The 22,768-nt window shown below is 40.0% G+C and overlaps 1 protein-coding gene across 5 annotated transcripts in view; it reads left to right on the forward strand.

Moving 5' to 3' along the window:
* LOC138852594 (uncharacterized) overlaps positions 1-22,768 on the forward strand; it is an 88,228-nt gene that overhangs the window by 60,373 nt on the left and 5,087 nt on the right. For 2 of the 5 annotated variants that reach the window (XM_070084205.1, XM_070084208.1), the window contains exons 2-5: positions 11,484-11,706; positions 14,095-14,292; positions 17,175-17,289; positions 19,736-19,924. In XM_070084205.1, the coding sequence (XP_069940306.1) occupies positions 14,103-14,292; positions 17,175-17,289; positions 19,736-19,924 (494 nt within the window). In that variant the 5' untranslated portion in view covers positions 11,484-11,706; positions 14,095-14,102. Of the gene's footprint in view, positions 1-632; positions 655-10,634; positions 10,772-11,483; positions 11,707-14,094; positions 14,293-17,174; positions 17,290-19,735; positions 19,925-22,768 lie in introns of those variants that run through there. The other 3 variants (XM_070084209.1, XM_070084207.1, XM_070084210.1) reach the window with 3 other exon arrangements.

Raw genomic sequence — 22,768 nt, forward strand, 5'->3', positions numbered from 1 at the left:
ATTATAGTTCAGACAAATTAGGAATTTGTCATAATATAGAGACGAAATAAATTCCAAAAACAATTTTAATTTACTTCGTTATTCTGCGGTAAAGCGCTCGATCCACACTCGAAAAGACCCGGGTTTGATACTGGTCGGGGCAAGACGATTCCATAGCACCTGTCCCTATTCACCATGCAGTAAATAGATAGCTAGGACCTTAAACAATATAAAATACATTTCTTGGCTTGTATTATACTGGGTTATAAACCTTCCAGGATTATCCGAATATATATTTTCTTGGTAAGTTTTGCATGATGCTGAATAAATTAACTGTACTCGAAGCAGAAAAGAAAAAAAAATGAGTTGTACAAATGAGTCAGTTGTAACTGAAGATTTTTTAAATGTAAGAGAATTTTATTGATAATGTTATATAACCCCTTCTCCTGTATGAATAACTTTCGTTTTTCGTTTTAGGTCACGGTGCCTCGGTGGGATAAGGCCGTTTCGTTGAAAAAAAATAATGTTATGCTTTCAGGGAAGGCAATATACACTCAACTGAGATGTAATACATTCAATAGGGGTTTTGTACCTTATACACATGTTATACATTCAGAAGAGGAGTTACAGAAGTGTTGTTCACACATCCTGAGTGGGAAAAGGAGAGATGAAAATGTGAGTTAGAAAGGCATCTATTACTCGTGTACACTTTACTCTTCGCTTTCTCTTATTATTCTTCATCTTCTTGTCCAGAGTCATCTAGTAGTAAAGAATAACAGGCCAAAAAGACGTGTGATAAAGCAAAGCAACAACACATCCGCAACGAAACTACTTCCACTGAAACGAGGTAAAATAAATGACATAAATGCAAGCCAAAAAAAAATATAATTCGATATGTTATTCACAAGAGCATAACATCCAGTTGTCGGATCGAAGCAACGTGAAACACTTCAGTGGAGGTCCCAGAAGTTGCCAAAGTTCCCCTGACTCTGGGAAACCTAAACAAACTTGGTCTGGTCATGGTAGCACCCCAACCTGCTTGGAAGGAATAGTAAGCGGCTACAAAGTTTGTAAGGAAAGTGGCAGAGTGGGACTACCTCAAGGAAGCTGTCTAGACGGGAGAAGGATGCAGGAGGAGAATAAAAAGTTCCACTTGATAATATCCAGTTGAACAGGTAAGGGCTTCGAAAGAGCTAGTGTTGGTGGTATCGTCTCTACAATAGTGATGCGACGGGATCTACATCTAAAGACACATATGCAGACCTGTAGCTCAGTGGTCAACGAGTCCGGCACGCAACTGAAAGGAATCTGGTTCGATCCCCATGCAAGGTCTGACTTAAGAGCAAGCGTGAATTATAACATTTATATGTATTTAATTCATAAGACTGAGGTCTCCCATGTTCCCGCGGTATGATATACTGTTCCGGCATATGATACGGTGTTCTCGTCCATTTTTGTGCCCAAAGATCTGTGTGCGAAGGCTTTCCTGGGTAGAGTTCTAATAACCTGAAGATAGCAATATCACGGAGTGTTATTATGTAGGATACCGTCACTGGACCGGTTCGCAAAACCCACACATTGGAAATACCTATTTTTCTTTTTTTTATTTATGAGTTAATTATGAAGTATTGCTGTGTATTGACTCTGGATTGGGGACAGAGTTGCCTATCAAGGTATTAGATAAAGATGAATTAATTGGATTCTCATTCCCCTTACATCAGTTGTGTATATTTTAAATAATTACCAGAAGTATCGTAGGTTCTTCAAGTGACTTGACTCTGCGGAACGGCTCTTGATCCACGGCATTACATGTACTCTCCACTTCCATGGATCAAACCTCATTGCTTTGGCTAAGAAATGCGGGTACAGGATCATCACACATAAGAGACAAAAATAATTTTTAGAATAAAAACAGAATTTCTTAGCAGGAAAACTAGAGACTGTTATTGTAAACTGAGAGAGGGACAGTGTAGAAAGAAAACTATAATATATTTCTTCACAGAGTGGCAGACTGATCATTCTGGACCCAGGCGGAGGAAGAATGTGATACAGCAAGTGTAATTACCAGTAATCATACAAACACTAAAAACATCACGGCATTCCCCCCCCCAAAAAAAAAAGTAAGTCACCTGACAAAAGTGTGTGTGTGTACTCACCTAGTTGAGTACACACACACACTTTTGTCAGGTGACTGTGTGTGTGTGTGTAAACTTTTCCAAACAAGGTCTGCTCAAACTTACACTTGTAATTACCAGTAGTTATCTCTTGCTTCAGTGTCAGGGGTTTTATTTATATTCTGTAAAAGAGACGCCAGAGAATCCATGTCGAGCTAGAAACAGGAACAAAACTAACTAGAGAAAATGCGAGAGGTATGAAGACAGAAAGAGAGCAGTAAACTAAGAAACCAGAAATGATCACAACCATACCCAAGGAAAATAGTACTGTGGGCGGCTAGTTTGCTCGTCAGGACTGTTCAGTAGTTGCCGGCACTGTGGCACATTGTGGTGCCTAAGATCACACGTGAAGGTGGGATAAGCTGTGGCACTATGGTAGGTCACTTCACAGCGAAATCTTTTTTATTCGCCGGTATTCTCTCGGCCCGGGTCTTTTCCAATGGTGGTGACCCGGCCTTGGCTCTCTCTGGGGAGAGTCTCGAGACCTAAGTCTCTCATGGGAGGAGGTATAAGTACCCCCTCATCTTTGGGACCCAGTGTCCCCAGGCCTACCCACAGTCCCCGCCCTCACGGGGCTCGCAGGGAGAAGCTAGGCCTCTGGTCTACCATTTATTATTATTAAATATTCGCCGGTATTCTCCCGGCCCGGGCCTTTTCCAAGTGGTGGCCCGGCCTTGGCTCCCTCTTTAGGGAGTGTCTGAGACCTAAGTCTCCCATGGGAGGAGGCACAAGTACCTCCTCATCTTTGGGACCAACTGTCCCCAGGCCTAGCCACAAGCTAGGCCTCACTGGTCTGCCATCCCCGCTCCAAGGGGGCTAATGAGAATGACAGTCTTGTGAGCTACAAGCTCTTTTTTTTATTTTTTTTTTAATTCGCCGGTACTCCCGGCCCGGGTCTTTTCCAAGTAGTGGTGACCCGGTCTTGGCTCCCTATCTGGGGAGTGTCTCGAGACCTAAGTCTCCCATGGGAGGAGGTACAAGTACCCCCTCATCTAAGGGACCAAGTGTCCTCAGGCCTAGCCACAAGCTAGGCCTCTCTGGTCTGCCATCCCCGCCCCAAGGGAGCAAATGGGAATGACAGTCTTATGAGCTAAAAGCTCGGGCTCAGGCACCTACCCTACCCTAGAAGGGTTAGGCATGGTGTTGATCAATTCGCCGGTGGTTAGGTTAGGTAGGTTAGGTAAAGATTAGCCGGTATTCTCCCGGCCCGAGCCTTGTCCAAGTGGTGGCCCGGCCTTGGCTCCCTCTTTAGGGGGTGTCTGAGACCTAAGTCTCCCATGGGAGGAGGCACAAGTACCTCCTCATCTTTGGGACCAACTGTCCCCAGGCCTAGCCACAAGCTAGACCTCTCTGGTCTGCCATCCCCGCCCCAAGGGGGCAAATGGGAATGACAGTCTTATGAGCTAAAGGCTCGGGCTCAGGCACCTACCCTACCCTAGAAGGGCTGGGCATGGTGTCGATGATTCGCCGGTGCTCTGCCCGCTAACGGGAGCTTATATGACTGAGCACTTTGGATGGCTTACCACTTCATTATGTAAAAAAAAATATATCACATGTGGTGTCTATATTACTAGTAGTAGTATCAATAATAGTAATAACGATAGTATTTATTAATTATACTATTATCATTACAATTACTATCTTTTTTTTTTTATAATATTCAAGACGCAATTTTAAGTTGCAAAAAAATTATGGAATTTTTTTAAAAAAAGCCCTGCAGTTGTTTGATCAGAATTTATAACGAATCATTATTGTTGAAAATCAAAATTCACACTTCATTAACCAGTACTTTCCAAGCATTTGTAAACCAAATTTACATATCAAAAAGAGTGCAGTTTTCGAGAATTTCTCTCTCTCTCTCTCTCTCTCTCTCTCTCTCTCTCTCTCTCTCTCTCTCTCTCTCTCTCTCTCAGTATAGGAACTCCATCCGTCCCTATAACTCCAATTCTATTCATACAAATTCACAAAGGCTTAAAATACATATATTTTTTTTTACTGTAGTTTCAGCATTTGAAATACTGTATTATCAGCAACACTGTTAATAACTCTGTTAATAATTATTATATCTGAAAGTATGAATTTCCAAGGTGCTGAACACTGGTAAAAATAACATGAAAATATAACGCAGCACTTTACATAAAGATGCACTGTAACTTCAAACTAACTGAGGAGTCGAGCGTATTTTCTGCGTACAGAATATCGATGACAATGATGTGATCGTATGTTGCAGTGTGCGTATCCTGTTTTGGCGAACTCTTCCTGTTTTGGCGCTCATACCTTCTTTTGCACCCATTTCCTGGCGTGCACTTCCTGTTTTTGGCAGGCAGGCGCAAGGATAAGCAGAAAGAGTGTGTTAGCCTCCAGATGCAGTAGTATATCCTCCTAAACACACTGTTTTCCTTGATAAATGATCGGTGGTATCTCAAGCCATATCACTAAACTCGAATATAATTAATGACATGTTTATCTTTCGTTGGCTCAACCTCTTCAGTGAAGGAGGTATTTATGAGTCCTTGGCGGGGTGTGGGAAGGATTTAAAATATAATATAAGGAAGAATAAGGGTCGAGATACGTAGGGCCTTGTGTGAATCTATGTAAATGTTCAGTGACATACTTAGGAGAGCATTTGGTCGCTTTCTCGCTATTATAATGTTTGTTTATTAGGTAATAAACCTATTGACTACACTAGGGTTATTAAGGCTGCATTTTACCTGTATATTACCAACAAAAAAAAAATATGTTAATCCCTAAGACAGAAATTAGTCATCTCTCAGTGTATAAACACTAAGATATATAGTAGTATAATACTCCTTTCTATAATTTTCTCGGTGAGTGTACCTTAAAAATCATTATTGTGAGAAGCACATTACTTGGTAAGAAACTTGTCCCAGGTCAAGTGCAGAAACGAGTCAGGTACCGGAGCTCAGTGACCTGCAAGGAATAAATCCAAGTGTATGAGCAAGTGTCATCATTGCGTTAGTTTAAGGTAAACATTAAATCATGATGATGGACTCGAGGGAGTCCATCATCATGATTTATTGTTTACCTTAAACCAGCTCACTCATACACGGTTTTAGCCATCATTCCGATCAGATGCAGTGAAATCTAGTTTAGGGATTTTCTATCATACTACACCTATGAAAGTTACAACTAAGGAAAACGCCCTCTTCGCTACACCACAATTTGAAAAATTTGACTCTAGAAATCCTATTAACTATTGCAAACAAATCACAGAACAAGTGGGACTCTAGTTTACTGCTCTGCGAGTTTTAGGACTTGTCTGTTTGTGGTTGCAGGGGTCGATTCATAGCTCCTGGTCTCGCCTCTTCTCTTCCCATGGGTTCGAGTCCCACCCATTCTGTGATTTTTTTTCAGAAGATTTGCCTATCCGCAAAAGTTTGTAGAAAAAGACCAAGCAAGAAGTCAACCCTAATAGCTATGGAGTCAAAAAAATGAAAGCGATACAAAACTGAAAAAAAAAAGGAGAAAATGTCAGACAAGCAGATGGTGAGTCAAGGCCATAAAGATTCAACACACAAACCCCTCATAGGAGGTTCCTTGATGCCGGCGAGTGGCTCTTGATCCATGGAACTAGATTTATCTTCTTTTTCCTTGGCTCGAACCTGAATACCTCCCAATCCTCTGGTGCTATTTGACCCCTCTCCTATGCGTTTAGCGCTTTTCCCTGACTGAATAAAAATAATACAGAGCATAATAATCGATGATGGATGATAAGTTATCAGCGATGAGAACACTTAAGTTCTAATCTCAGGAGTTCCCGACAGTTAAATATTTTGAGCTCTCAGTATCAGGGCATGATATCAGTAAGGTCAGTGAGCCTCATCTCTCGTCAAGTACTGACTCCCTTTAGTCATAGCATCACAAAATAAGGATCACAAATCCACATAAATGCCGTAGTTATACATATAAACTTGTGTGTGTCAAGATGTAGATTTACATCTTATTGCTGGGAGTTTCTTATAAGAGTAATGAATGTAAGAATGTGGTTGATTCATGATGAATAACGAACAGGTGAATACCCTGCTGATGAATGCATTCTCGTACTAGTGAAGGTTAATGTGGAGAATACATTGTAATATCTTAATAGAAGTCAGAAAAAACTCTGCCAGAAAGCTCCATAACTGAAGCTCTTTGATTCCAATTATATATTGAAGGGCTGTCTTTTTTTTCCGAATTTAATTTTCAGTTTGGAAATGTTGAAGAATGTGTGTACGCACCTTTTTGTGGTTGCAGGGGTCGATTCACAGCACCTGGTCCTGCCTCTTCGCTTGACGCTACTAGGTCCACACTATCACTGTTCCATGAGCTTTATTGTATCACTTCTTAAAGGTGTGTATGGATCCTGCCTCCACTACATCACTCTCCTGATTGTTCCACTTCCTGACAACTGACTGAAAAATACTTCCTAATATCCCTGTGACTCATCTGAGTTTTCAACTTCAGTTGTGACTCCTTGTTGCTGTGTCCCATCTCTGAAACATTTTGACTCTATCCACTTTGTCAATTTCTCTCAATGTATCATGTACCCGTATCTCTCCTGTCCTCCAGTGTTGTCAGGTTGATTTTCTTTAACTTTTCCTCGTAGGACATACACCTTAGCTCCGGGACTAGTCTTCTTGCAAACCTTTACACTTTATCTAATTTGCTGACGTGCTTGACGAGGTGTGGGTTCCATACTAGTGCTGCATACTCCAATAGGGGCCTGACGTACACGATCTACTGTGTTTTGAATGACTCCTTACTCCGGTGTCGAAATGAAATTCTTAGGTTTGCTAGGAGTCCATATGCTGCAGCAGTCAGTTGGCTGATGTTCGCCTCAGGGAATGTGCTGGGTATGATTACGATCGGTTTCCTCGAGTGAGGTTTGCAGCCTATGGTCCCCTAGCCTGTATTCTGTCTGTGCTCTTTGACCTTCCCCAATTTTCATGACTGCATTTGGTGGTGTTAAACTCAAGGAGCCTGGTCGACCAGGCTTACAGCCTGTCCAGATCCCTTTGTAGTCAAGCCTATTCCGTTTGAATTCTACGCATTAGCTTCACATCGTTTGTAAACAGGGATATTTTTGAATCTATACCTTCCGTCATTTCATTCACATATACCAGAAATAACACCGAGCGTAGGACTAACCCTTGTGGAACCCCGCTCTCCACAGGTGCCTACTCTGACACCTTATCACTTATCATCACTCGTTTCCTCACTGTAAGGTAGTCTCTGATCCATTGCAGTGCCTTTCCTGTTATTCCTCCCTGCTCTAACTTTTGCAGTAATATCTTGTGCGGAACTGTGGCGAAAGTCTTCTTACAGTCCAAGAAAATTCGGTCTACCCACCTCTCTCTCTATCTCTGTTTACACAGGGATGACAAGGTTAAGGATCCCTAGCTTTATTGACAAGCTATTTACAGGTTAAGGATTCCTAACTTTATTGACAAGCTAAGAGTTGTTACCTACATCAGCTCATTTGAAAGCATTTTTATTGTTATGAGACATACAAGTAGGGAACAGGATGAAGTTGGAGCCATCTGTGAGCAAGCATTTTCATTTGATCAACTGACTCTCTCCCTCCCTCCTGTCTTTTGTCACTTTGTCGCAAAACTCTAGGAGGTCTGTGACAGGATTTCCCTTCCCTGAAACTGTGTTAATTATCGTGTATAAGCTTATTTCTTTCTAGGTGCTACACCACTCTTTTCCTGATAAGATTCACCATGACTTCTTTCTCTATCTCCCTCGTGCGCGCAGGTTCATGTTCGTGTTTGCGCATTGCTCTTAATTAAGACTTTTTTTTTTTTAAACCTATGCCTTTTTTCTACACCTTTGTTTTAAAGTTCAGTGTTAAAAGCCCCCTTCCCCCTACACACACACACACACACACACACACACACACACACACACACACACACACACACGCAAGACAAGAGAGAGAGAGGGGTGGGTGGATTGCATATTCTTGGACTGCAAGAAGGCGTTTGACACAGTTCCACACAAGAGATTGGTGCAAAAACTGGAGGACCAAGCAGGGATAACAGGGAAGGCACTACAATGGATCAGGGAATACTTGTCAGGAAGACAGCAGCGAGTCATGGTACGTGGCGAGGTGTCAGAGTGGGCACCTGCGACCAGCGGGGTCCCACAGGGGTCAGTCCTAGGACCAGTGCTGTTTCTGGTATTTGTGAACGACATGACGGAAGGAATAGACTCCGAGGTGTCCCTGTTTGCAGATGACGGGAAGTTGATGAGAAGAATTCACTCGATCGAAGACCAGGCAGAACTACAAAGGGATCTGGACAGGCTGCAGACCTGGTCCAGCAATTGGCTCCTGGAGTTCAATCCCACCAAGTGCAAAGTCATGAAGATTGGGGAAGGGCAAAGAAGACCGCAGACGGAGCACAGTCTAGGGGGCCAGAGACTACAAACTTCACTCAAGGAAAAAGATCTTGGGGTGAGTATAACACCAGGCACATCTCCTGAAGCGCACATCAACCAAATAACGGCTGCAGCATATGGGCGCCTAGCAAACCTCAGAACAGCATTCCGGCATCTTAATAAGGAATCGTTCAGGACCCTGTACACCGTGTACGTTAGGCCCATATTGGAGTATGCGGCACCAGTTTGGAACCCACACCTAGCCAAGCACGTAAAGAAACTAGAGAAAGTGCAAAGGTTTGCAACAAGACTAGTCCCAGAGCTAAGAGGTATGTCCTACGAGGAGAGGTTAAGGGAAATCAACCTGACGACACTGGAGGACAGGAGAGAGAGGGGGGACATAACTACATACAAAATACTGAGAGGAATTAACAAGGTGGACAAAGACAGGATGTTCCAGAGATTGGACACAGTAACAAGGGGACACAGTTGGAAGTTGAAGACACAGATGAATCACAGGGATGTTAGGAAGTATTTCTTTAGCCACAGAGTAGTCAGTAAGTGGAATAGTTTGGGAAGCGATGTAGTGGAGGCAGGATCCATACATAGCTTTAAGCAGAGGTATGATAAAGCTCACGGTTCAGGGAGTGACCTAGTAGCGATCAGTGAAGAGGCGGGGCCAGGAGCTCGGACTCGACCCCCGCAACCTCAACTAGGTGAGTACACACACACACACGCCCTCACGCCCTCGCGCCCTCGTCACCCTCCTCATCCACCCATACACATACGTACTGCTAGAAGAGCCAACATGATCAATGCAAAATACTGATCATGAGAGATTGCAAGCACAAAGAAATAGACTGAGGACATCTGGAACAACATATTTTGCCAGAAGCCTGGACGGCTAAAATTGTGGTGGTGATGAAAAATTTCACGTGTCGGCGTATCAGGAACACAAAAGGGAGGAGGAAAGCAACCAGCAAGGCTGGACCTTGTACTCACCCTAAGTGACTCGGACACAGGAAACACTGAGTACGAGAGGCCCTTCAGTACTAGTGATCACACAATAGACACTGAATCTTGAATGCTTTGGAAGTAAACATGTAAAGAAACAGCAGGGAAAGGCAGGGTGAAATCTTACTACAAGAGAGGAAGCTATGCAGGCATGAGATAATTCTTGAATTAAGTGGTATGTGGAAGAGGACTAGAAAGTGAATGAAATGAAGCATGTAGTCGGAAAGTGCCAGGAGGCAGAGAAGAAATTCAAACCAAAAAGTAGAAGCAGGAATGGGAATAGGATGTGTGTGCCTGAGGTTCAGGTTCGGGCAGGCGATGCAAAATGCCGCCAATAAAAAGTAGGGGCGCCATTGGTACACTAAGAGAAAACACCATAAGTGTCCGGGGCCCAAAACTGTTCAACAGCCTCCCATCAAGCATTAGGGGAATTGCCAATAAACCCCTGGCTGCCTTCAAGAGAGAGCTGGACAGATACCTAAAGTCGGTGCCGGATCAGCCGGGCTGTGGCTCGTACGTCGGACTGCGTGCGGCCAGCAGTAACAGCCTAGTTGATCAGGCCCTGATCCATCGGGAGGCCTGGTCGTGGACCGGGCCGCGGGGGCGTTGATCCCCGGAATAACCTCCAGGTAACCTCCAGGTAGCTGTGTAGAGGCCAAAGCCAAAAATTAAAGAGCGTGGAAGAAATGTGGAAAGCATAAAATGCTGGAGAACGGGGAAGCATCCTAAAGAGTCAGAAGTGAATACATATGGGTGAGAATGAATGACAGTTTAAGAATGGCATAATATCAAAAGTCGAATCAGAACTAAAGTTGCTTTACAACCACTTCATGAAAAGACTACAGTAAATAAAAAAAAAATAGGCTGAAGAAGGGAGGAGGAGAACTCACAAGAGATGACCTCCAAGTCTGAGGAGCTGAAGAAAATTAGGAGATACTAGCTGGGAAAACTGGGACATTACCAGGAAACCAAAGAGAGTGAACCAACAAGTACTGAACATAATACTCGCAACAAAAGAGGCGAATCGCTGTTCAGACTAGATCCCTCGAAGATAAACGAACCAGATAACATCCCTCGGTTGATTCTAAGAGTGGGAGGAGAACCACTGTATGAGCCACTAGGCAACATCTTCACGGTAACTGATATAGGGCTACTGCTAGAGGTCTGGAGGACACAATGTGCAGCTCTGATATACAAGAACGAGAAGTAGCACTGAACCACAGGTCAGTGTCACCGACATGCATAATAAGGTTATGAACAAGGTTACTAGAAAGAGTAGTGAAGCAGCTGAAAAGGAACGAGTCTGGCTACTACGTCAGCCTGTTTACACTGTAATTTGCTTCCTAAAATGTGCTTATCAACGTCCATGTTATTCTAGTGGTTTGTAATCAGTTTTATAACCGAATTCCTATGACATTCAGATTAATTATTAACGTCTCTCCTAATATTATTCCAGGTTATATTTTACATTTTCCTTCAAGGTAATTATTTGGATAATTTACCAGCTTTATCATCTAGGAGTAATTCACTGTATGATCATTTTTTAATACCTTTGACGAGCTTCTCCACTGAACATGTGGTATTAGTCGGGTATTTGAAGCATATGCCTTTAGTGATCACATAGTAATGATTAAAAAGTCAGGCTCACTGTGCATGTTAAGACAATACAGCAAGTCAGTTGATAATTCTTGTGCCTAACTGTAGTTGCTATAATTATTATCCGGTGAGGTTACAAAGAGAACAGATGCAACCCCACCAGCAAACTTCTGTTTGAATCAATCAGTGTTTATGATTTGTAATTCATTTTTGCCATCAGTTTAGTGAGAATCTTATGACTGAGAGGGAAACCTTGATGCATTATTTTTATTTCGTCACAGCCATGTCCATCAAACTTCACTGCCATCATTAACTTGATCATTATGTTGCTCTTAATAGGTTTTGGGGGATTACTGTGCCCTTATCACCGTTATCACTTGCTCACTCATCGAGTAATGTGGTGAGGGTCTTGTAACTACTTGGAGGCATCACTACAGCCTTCCACTCGTCTCTACTCAACACTTCCACTCACCACAACATACTCCAGCTCTGCCACCTACATCATTGTCTACAGCCCAGCCAGCAACTTGGACATTTCTCATAATTAATCCAGACAGTATTGGTAAGACTACCAACAGCGTTGATCCACTTGAGCCAGACGAGAGACTAAAAGCAAAACGAGTGTTATAAATTGTCTTATCTGTTTTTGTCTCTTGTCCTTGTCTTTTCTCCTGTTTCTCCCATTATTTTCTTCGCCTAGAATTCAGCTTCTAACATATTAAACGATCTCTGCTGCCGTCTTCTAACCTCTTTTGCCTCAGTCTACTGTAAGTCTGTATGTAACTGTGTAAGTAGTAATTAAATTGTTAAATAACCAGGTGTGAATCCTGCCTTGAACACTGTTGCTTGGTTTTCGACTTAAAACACAAGTTAACATAAATATGTGAATTTTATTTATACTCTAAAATGAGACTTCCTTCAAGGGAAGGTTCCGTGATGTTAATGAAGAGCTTCTGCTTCGTGAAATGGAAGTTATCCTCTCCTTCCTCGTATCAAACATAAAAGAAGCCTATGTAGACAGAGTACAATTAAAATTTGTGGAAAATTAAAATTGTATGAACTTCATAAGATACATACCAGTAATTGGTAACATAGATAATTATTCCTTATCAAGGGTTACAGACATGTAGGAATTTTAGGACATCCTAGGTCGCAAAAAAATGTCCCCTTTTGATACCTACTACTCTCATATCTCCACAAGTCACTCTGGACCTATATTAATTTCAAATGAAATAGGCATCACCAGGAATTCTGGTAAATCATTAATATAAATATGTGGACTGTATATTAAATTAAGTTATTGAATATATACATTTATATATCAGAAGGACCCCTCAAGGAAGGTTCCTTGATGTTGATGAGGGGCTCTTGATTTAGGGAATTGGATCTGTGCTCCAGTTCCCCGAATTAAGCCTGAATGCCTTCCACATCCCCCCCCCCCCAGGCGCTGTATAATCCTCCGGGTTTAGCGCTTCCCCCTTGATTATAATAATAATATCAGAAGGAGAATTTATATTAATACCACTAACCAATTTGTCTAGAGATTATTTGGTGTGTCACACACAAACCCCTGCCTAAAATATGAAGAAAATAATGGCCAGAAATTTCAACATGTATATAGACATTACTTAACAGGGGTAACTTTATCCTTTTCCCATTTAATTTATGAGTATTGTCCAATTATTTGTTTCTCATTTTATGCAGGATTGTAATTCCAACAATTCCTGCTCCTATTTGAGAGGTTTCAACCACAATTTAACCTCCAGAGCGACGAAATTTATCCATGTTCACTAGCGTCTGTCTCGGCCCATTCCCACACAATAGCGTCTCTCCCTCCCAAGCGACGCTAACACTCGCTGGTTCCTCTTTTATTTACAAATTAATTTTTATTAGCTGCAATGTATTTCACTAATTTACATACAAAATACACTGTATTTTCGGAAATATATAGTATTTTCCACAAAAATATTATGGTAACTTTTACACTTTTGTCTAAAAATACTTTCCTTAATGGTATTTTAAGACATTACAGTAGCAATAAATTCACAAAAAATAATTTACTAATTAAAACATTCACTCCTTTTACTACTGACAAAGGGATAATATTTGATCTAATTGATAAGGAGTAACTTAGATGGCAATCGAAGTAAACTTTCCAATCACAATCCTGCATCAAATACCATGTAATCCTCTGTATGGACTATTGATTCAGTATGTCGTCAACAGATGTTCGCTAGCACTGCTCTACTTTCACTTTTAACTCTACCTGCAACTTTGTTTCACTTAGCAAAATTGGATATGTCAGCAATGTACCTCTGCCTTATTGTGATAGTTACAATGGGAACAAATGTTTACTGTATTTCCCTTGTCATATTCCATCACACATGATAGGTTACATGTTACATACACAATGTTGACCTAAAATATATCAGCTAGCCAAACTATTCTGAAAGCAGCATTTAACTGGGAAAATATAGTAGACAAATGGGATATCGTTAAGTACTCTTTTCAGGGTTCTGCGCTTATAAGAGCTTCAAAGATTTCTTTCTAGTAGAGTTGGAATTACTAATAACTGGGAATTATCATCTCTCAAGATGACCTTATTCAAGATGTATTTTAGTTACCCTGGGTTAGCTACTAAATGCAGCAAGCTTATTATATATACATGAACTAATATATAGAGAAAGATCGCAGTCAGCGGGGCTCGGTCCCACTACAGGGAAACCGGCAAGGTTCCTAAGTGACGCTCTCTACTTCGCCAGTTTCCCCTGTTGGGGAATGGAGCCCCGCTGACTGCGATCTTTCTTTGTATATACCCCCTAGTACATTAGTATATCAATGCACCTGCGTGCATGCCTTGTTATAATTTTACATTGTACAAGTATTTTGGTAATTTAAATTTCTTAGTATTAATAATTAATTCTTAATCTTGCTTTACTTCATTATATAGGCATCAACATGACAGGCTTGGTTAAGTCTGCTCTGCTTGTGCAGTCGTTGATGGTCCTCCTGGAACCAGCTTTCTCTACCCTGGACACCATTCATCCTGCTGTGGACATCTCTGCACTAAATGGCACACCTCATGTTGTGGCTATGTCTGCCCCAGATGACATTCATATTCCTGTGAACGTCACCCATCCTGGTCAAGGTCTTGTTGCAGCCACTTGTTATATTTGTTAGCCTGCTTACTCTTTTGCCAGTACAGTACAGCAGCATTTTCCTCTTGATAGGCGAATGGGAGTGTATATCAGTAATAATAATAATAATGTTTATTTCAGTACTAAAATATACCAACAAGTATGTGAATAAGACATAATATGCAGTTTTTGGTGTTTATTGAGAAGACTTTTCATCCAGCTTGGTAAATGAAATGTCTTCTCAATTTTCTTTTGAACGTTCTTTCAAACTATGTAAAATCGTATCTAGTGAGAACCACAAAGAGGGAAAGAACGAAACTTTGTTCAGATCCCAGGGAATCTGCCATTGGATGAACAGTTCTCTATCACATATGTTAGTTCTCTAACAGATGTTAATGATTCTTTGTGTTTTCTCAATCCCATACTCTACTATGATACTGCATTCTTCATTGATTGAACTGACATGGGCAAAAGTGATGGACCAGAATAGCAATTACATCAGAACTGGATATCTTCACCAGTACTTTTTAAGCTCCACAAAATCAGTGCATAAAGGATATGGAAGATAATCTATATGCCAGCTTCTATCTGGTAACAGCATCTTGCCTCCTGTATTCAATATCCAGCTGTTTATCTGTCACCAAAAGTGATGTACAGATCTCCTGAAAGGTGTTATAAATGCATAGCTACTTTTTCAAGAAATTGGAAAACTCCATTATGTTGGTACTATTCCAGAGAAAGTCTGATAAGTCCTTCAGAATTCTCACTTTTATCCCACTTTCCAGGCAGCTGCCGTGACGACAGCCAACCCGAGTCATTCATTACCTTGATGAAAAGTTCTTGGTACATGTCCCAGGTGATGTTAAGTCATGACACTTTCCTCACCTCTGAATGAAGGCATTTAAAGATGCACCTCTGAATTCATCAAAAGTTCCTTCTTGACGGGAAACCGAGATGAATAAGCTGTCTGCTGTTTTGTACCACACAAACGTATGCCATAGGCTGTCCTACCAACCTGTCTGCTCTTATTAATGTGATATTTCGTGTATCACTGTCTGTACCTCCTCAGTTGCCTTCCGTCCTGTGTCGTCTTAGCATTTTTTTTTTCAGGGAGCCTCGTCATAACACTCTCAAAAATCAACTAAGTACTATGCATGACATTTCTGTTCAATGGCGACAAGATTGCTAACAGTGAATTTGGTCAGACTTTCAACTCTTCATGAGCAATTCTTTACTCCTGTGTTCTTCATCAAGGGTAATTTTGTGGAGCTGGTGAAGGGGTTGCTTGGTGCCAACCACTTGTTCCCAGAACAAGCATGTTTTCTAGTACAGTCAAGACTAAATTTGGGATGTTTAAGATGTAGTTCCTCTCACAACTTTATCCTCTTGAAATTTTCAGCGGCAATTTCGGTGCCAATTACTTTGTCAGCAGTCAAGTGCTTTAATTCTCAATTGGCAAGTTGCTGTCATCAGCAGCATGGTAGGTCTTGAGAACATCAACAAATAAAGCGTTTGTGTGTTGTCAGTCGTCCTCTTCCTTGCTGAGAGATGGGCACCAAAAACTTGTTTGGAATTTTTTTGGCACATGATGCATTGGAACAAAGTCATCATAGCAATTGGATCTATAACAGACATATAAAATAAAAGGCAACACTGAAATAATAAAAAGTATATAAAAACATTTAATTTGACATTTTCCTAGAAGTGATACACCAGACTTGAAAGCTTCAGCCAGGGAGGTTTCCAGTGTTCCTTGGCATTTTCTTCCTGTTTGATCTGGAAGGATGATAGTGGTGAGACACCACTGTGGGGTTTGTTTCCAGAGGTGGAATAAAAACTGATTTCACTTTTTTTGTACTAAATATGTATTCAGAATCATAGATTGAACCACAAAAGCACTGCGACAATGAGGTAAACCTCAAGATGGCTGCTATGTTTACCTGGAGTTTACCTGGAGAGAGTTCCGGGGGTCAACGCCCCCGCGGCCCGGTCTGAGACCAGGAAATTGATGGAAACAATATTCAATCCTTTCTCATTTAGACTTCTTATATTATTGATGTTATAAACACAAGAAGTTGATGAATACAACATATGTTCAACACTTAGTATCTTTAATATGGTAATATTTCACCTGCACAATAATCTTCCTCGGCTGAATAGAGGTGAATGCAAGGTAGTATTATGCTAGAGAAACCTACAGTGACTGCTAAATATTTTGGCAAGTGAACAAACCCAAGTGTTGTACATGCATCTTATTCTTAGACTACTTATCCATAGATATTTGGATCATGAAATTCTAACAAGAAACAAGGATATTATAATCATTTCTTTATCTGTAAACCCCTAGTGGAAGATGTTGGCCTCGCTTCTGCCTCTCCTCCAGATCGATTTTGGTGGTCATAAGGAACAATGGAAACTCCTTGATTAGCTTTTTACAAGCATTGTAAGTCACATATAGTGAAGTTCACGTACTGTGTTGCTTATACCTACAGTAAGTTAAGACATAGTGAGTTAAATTATACTGGAGTGTGAGTCAGGGAGTGAAAAAGTTATAGAAAGTAAGGCTTAGGGAATGTCATTAAAGTTATTCAGATTATTAGATAAAGAGTATTAGTCAGACGTATTACAATGAAGGGAACAGAGGATAAGTTAGAGAGTATGACTTGGAGCTTAAGGGAAAGGGACAGTTGGAGAGAGTGAGTTATATCAAAATTAACTAGAATATAAATTAGGGATAAGTAGGGTCTATATAGAGAACATTTACTAAAGAATATTTAAGTGGCTAACTAGTGTAGTATATAAGCTTATGGCCTTTACAAGCAATATTTTGTGTAATACAATGCTAAAACTTCCTTAGAGTAACAAGCTTCTACTTTCACCTTTGCCCCTCTAGGTGATGTATTTGAAAATTTAATAGAACAAAAATTGCATGACTTCCTCAGTCGATATGATGGTCTCTTCATTCCTGAACTGCCTACATTTGACATTGAGTATCAGGACATAGCCAGGTAAGGAAACTATCGGAATTTGTAGGCTTAGTAATCGAAAATGATCTGGTAAGAGAGAAGAGGCACATAGAAGTGAACTCATAACCCAGTGATAGCACACTGGTCTCAGAGCTGAATGATCTAGAGTCAGTCTGATGCAAGGCGAGGTGATGAGAAAATCTAGCACAGTTCATTTTACTATGTCAGTTTTTAACATGGTGCTCACCATTAGCTTCTTTTGCCTCCAGTTTTCTAGGCTAAACCAATTTGCATCAGATTAGGTGAGGACACATAAACCTTTAAAAACATATATTTAAGCTATAAATGGCAACAATGTGACCAAGAAAACATTAGCAGCCTTGAATACTAAGTGTGCATAACCCTCTTATTGTGAGATGGTCTGCCAAACACTTGCTGCACCTGTTCACTAAGCAATAAATGGATTCCTGGGTGTTAGTTACTTGTTGTTGGTTGTATGCTGGGAATGGACCTAAAAAGCCCTTGGGAATAAGCCAGACTACCTAACTTCCTTGGGTTATTAATGCTCTAGAGTTAATAATCCAAGTAAAATCGTCATCAGCTAGAATGATCTGACAACCTAAGGAGGCAAGAGGAAATTGCGAGATACAAAATCATTACAAAAAAATCTAAAATTTTAAATTACCACTGGGCTTAAATGAGGTTAACTATACTGTTATCGACATACATTATATGTACGTCAGTCTGAGAAATAAAGGATGATGCATCTTCTACTCAGCAAAGTCCAACAGTCGTCATTGATAATTTAGACTGGGGAAAGAAATCACAAAATTAATGATTATCTTTTAGACACTGGTAGAGAGACATGTTGAGATGATACTAGTGACTTGGAAGGTGAAATAACTGCTACTAATGTAGAGTTAACACTGGAAAAATCCTCTTCCAGTCGTCTCCCATGAACTTTTTTCTCTTGCATATTTTTAATAGCTAAAAATTCAAAGGTTTGAAGCGTAAAAAAACTCCATGCCATCTACTAGTGTAATAGTGTCAAGACAGTTCAATGTAATCAATCATATGTCGTTGTTTATTCATAAGATAATCTATTCGGTGTTTACCACTTTATTAAAAAATATTTCAGTTAGACTTAAATCATTTGCTTATAGTTTTAAAACCGTTGTTGTATATTATATTTGAGTTATATTAAAATATCTGAATCATTACTGTTCTGTTTGATCATTTTTATAATTTGCATATTGTCCCTCTTTTATCTTTGTATTGTAGAGGGTCAGTAAATTTATCTATTGTATACAGTGTTAATAAGATTTACTTCTCGCTCTGGGTAACTTCATCAATTTTCTCTTGAAAATGATTAATGAACATGTGGGTTTATGTAGTATACTAAAAAAAAGGCGGTGGAAAGTATTGATGAATTACAGATTGGTTAACACTTTCTTGAATAAGTACTCAATTGATATACCATTAAAATTGAAATTTGGTTGTCTTGGTATCCTGTTCCCTTAGCGTCCAATAACTTGTCACTATTTCAGGTCATTTTCTTAATTTATTTCCATTAGCTGTATAGATATATTACTTTGTATTTACCAACAATGAAATTAGTTTTTCACATCTAAATTGTCAGGTTGTCTAAATCAGCTTGCGTTCTGTAACGCACAAGTGGTATTGAAACTTGTCTCCTTAGATGGGCGACTGCAAAGTTATTAAATTATTCAATGTATGATTTCTTGGTACATATATCAAGAATGGCAGCAAATGGCAAGATAAAAACCTGACATATCACTTTTTATATCTAGTTCTTCACTATTAGTTGTGGAGATGTCCTGAACTCATAGGGGGTCATACCGTGTCTTAGAAATAGGAGAAAATCAGCTTTGATCCGATGAAAATAATAAAAATCTTTTCCTAGCATCAAGACACCTAGTCCTTGTGCGGCACTTCAGAAACTTCTCATTGTTTGCTCTCCGATTACTAGTTTTGCAGACCACCTTGATATGTGCCCAATTGTTGAGGAACCTGATTGATAGCATTCTGAAAATCGTTGTCTGATGATGGGCTCTTGATCTAGAGGAATTAGAGCTACCCTTCCTTTTTTTTTATCAAACCAGATTACCACCCATTTCTAAGGTACTGTATACCCCCCTACAGATTATAATAATTATAATTAATAATCTACATTAAATACAGACACAAAAATTTTAATAGAATGCTTTGGACATAATACATTGTTGCTACTAGGTTATCTTAATATCAAATTCTCTTTTTCATAAATATAATATAAATATGAGTATTATCTCTCATTAAGTGCCACTATTAGCATTAAACTTTCTATCTTAGTTACAAGTCTCCTCATCCTACATGCACTCAAAATCAGGACATTTCACTCTTCTTTAAACAAGAATAATTAATAAAGATTGCTTTTATATTCCTTTCAACACACAAAATGTATCTAAAGAATTTCACTTTTATCTAGCATAGCACTCAGCCTCAACAGCCTCACACTGACTGGGGTGAGTGACGTCAGTGTAACGTTCGTACACCAAGGACATCCTGGCAACCAGACACTGCAGATCGTCCTACCTCAGATAAATCTGGCAGTCGGCACGTATATCTCTGGGGGACACATCAATAATCTTCCTTTCAATGGCAAGGGCCCAATGAGGTAATAAATTTGTCTGTTGGTTGGTATTGCATTCATCTGTTTAGGATTGTATGGGCAAAAATGTAGGTGCTAGGCCCCCACTTCTTAAGGTTTGAATGATAAGTACACTACTGAAATCGCCATAGCACAGTTGGTCCAGTGGATGATTCAGAATTTCTGTACCATTCTCGATTGCCTGCAGTACATTTCCCAGTTCATTATGTGACAGGTAGGTTAGGTAAGGTTTGTCAGAAAACAGGACAAGTGTTTCCTGACACGGGTCTTAGTCAGATGATGACCCGCCGTTGTAGCTATTGGTCATCTGGCAGAGGCCTTCCGCTGGCTTACCGGTGCACCCCTTTAAGAATTATGATCATAGTTATAATCTTATGTGACAGGTTTAAGCCCTTCTTATTGAAGTTCTCATTAGCATGGAAATTAGAATATATATTGTAAGTGGGAGTATGTTTCACAGCAGGTGGGAAAGACTTGCAGTTTCTTAAGACATTCATTGAAATAATGGAACACGATTAATGTTTCAGTGAAAAAAACAATCACTATCAAGATTTATTTCTGGAAAATAATATAGCAATATACAATATACAATTTACAATATGCAGATTACAATGAATTGTACTGAAGTATAATTCTTCAAGCTTAATCATCTTTAAACAAAGGCAAAATCTCTGGATTTCTTCCGTAATATAGTTTATTCTCTTCTTTGAGTTCGAGGGTCCAAAGTTAGCACCAGAGGTGGTACTTCCCAATATTTTTTTTGAAATGGGGGAAAAAATTATATATGTATGAATGTAAGTTTGAAAAAAGTTATATATTATGTAATTTTTTTTAACAAATGCTCTCTCCCACAAAGGTAGGGTAACCCGAAAAAGAAACGAAAGTTTTTCTTCTTTTTGCATATAGTAATTTATACAGGAGAAGGGGTAACTAGCCCCTCGCTCCAGTATTTACGTCACCTCCTACGACACGCATGGCTTGTGGAGGAAGTATTCTTCTCTACTTCCCTATAGAGAATTATATATATATATATATAATATATATATATATATATATATATATATATATATATATATAAATATATATATATAGTCAACACCTCGGCCGTCTCCCACCGAGGCAGGGTGACCCAAAAAAAAAAGAAAGAAAATCCCCAAAAAGAAAATACTTTAATCATCATTCAACACTTTCACCACACTCGCACATTATCACTGTTTTTGCAGAGGTGCTCAGAATACAACAGTCTAGAAGCATAAACATATAAAGATACACAACATATCCCTCCAAACTGCCAATATCCCAAACCCCTCCTTTAAAGTGCAGGCATTGTACTTCCCATTTCCAGGACTCAAGTTCGACTATATGAAAATAACCGGTTTCCCTGAATCCCTTCACTAAATATTACCCTGCTCACACTCCAACAGATCGTCAGGTCCCAAGTATCATTCGTCTCCATTCACTCCTATCTAACACGCTCACGCACGCTTGCTGGAAGTCCAAGCCCCTTGCCCACAAAACCTCCTTTACCCCCTCTCTCCAACCCTTTCGAGGACGACCCCTACCCCGCCTTCCTTCCCCTATAGATTTATATGCTTTCCATGTCATTCTACTTTGATCCATTCTCTCTAAATGACCAAACCACCTCAACAACCCCTCTTCTGCCCTCTGACTAATACTTTTATTAACTCCACACCTTCTCCTAATTTCCACACTCCGAATTTTCTGCATAATATTTACACCACACATTGCCCTTAAACAGGACATCTCCACTGCCTCCAACCGTCTCCTCGCTGCTGCATTTACCACCCAAGCTTCACACCCATATAAGAGTGTTGGTACTACTATACTTTCATACATTCCCTTCTTTGCTTCCATAGATAACGTTTTTGGACTCCACATATACCTCAACGCACCACTCACCTTTTTTCCCTCATCAATTCTATGATTAACCTCATCCTTCATAAATCCATCCGCCGACACGTCAACTCCCAAGTATCTGAAAACATTCACTTCTTCCATACTCCTCCTCCCCAATTTGATATCCAATTTTTCTTTAGCTAAATCATTTGACACCCTCATCACCTTACTCTTTTCTATGTTCACTTTCAACTTTCTACCTTTACACACATTCCCAAACTCATCCACTAACCTTTGCAATTTTTCTTTAGAATCTCCCATAAGCACAGTATCATCAGCAAAAAGTAACTGTGTCAATTCCCATTTTGAATTTGATTCCCCAAAATTTAATCCCACCCCTCTCCCGAACACCCTAGCATTTACTTCCTTTACAACCCCATCTATAAATATATTAAACAACCATGGTGACATTACACATCCCTGTCTAAGACCTACTTTTACCGGGAAGTAGTCTCCCTCTCTTCTACACACCCTAACCTGAGCCTCACTATCCTCATAAAAATATACTTGCAACATCTGCCACATTGCTCCTCTATCCACTCTATCATATGCCTTTTCTAAATCCATAAATGCAATAAAAACTTCCCTACCTTTATCTAAATACTGTTCACATATATGCTTCAATGTAAACACTTGATCTACACATCCCCTACCCACTCTGAAACCTCCTTGCTCATCCGCAATCCTACATTCTGTCTTACCTCTAATTCTTTCAATTATAACCCTACCGTACACTTTTCCTGGTATACTCAGTAAGCTTATTCCTCTATAATTTTTAGTCTCTTTTGTCCCCTTTCCCTTTATATAAAGGGACTATACATGCTCTCTGCCAATCCCTAGGTACCTTCCCCTCTTTCATACATTTATTAAACAAAAGTACCAACCACTCCAACACTATATCCCCCCCTGCTTTTAACATTTCTGTCATGATCC

The sequence above is a fragment of the Cherax quadricarinatus genome, chromosome 12 (assembly GCF_038502225.1).
Source record: "Cherax quadricarinatus isolate ZL_2023a chromosome 12, ASM3850222v1, whole genome shotgun sequence".
Classification (NCBI taxonomy): Eukaryota; Metazoa; Arthropoda; class Malacostraca; order Decapoda; family Parastacidae; genus Cherax; species Cherax quadricarinatus.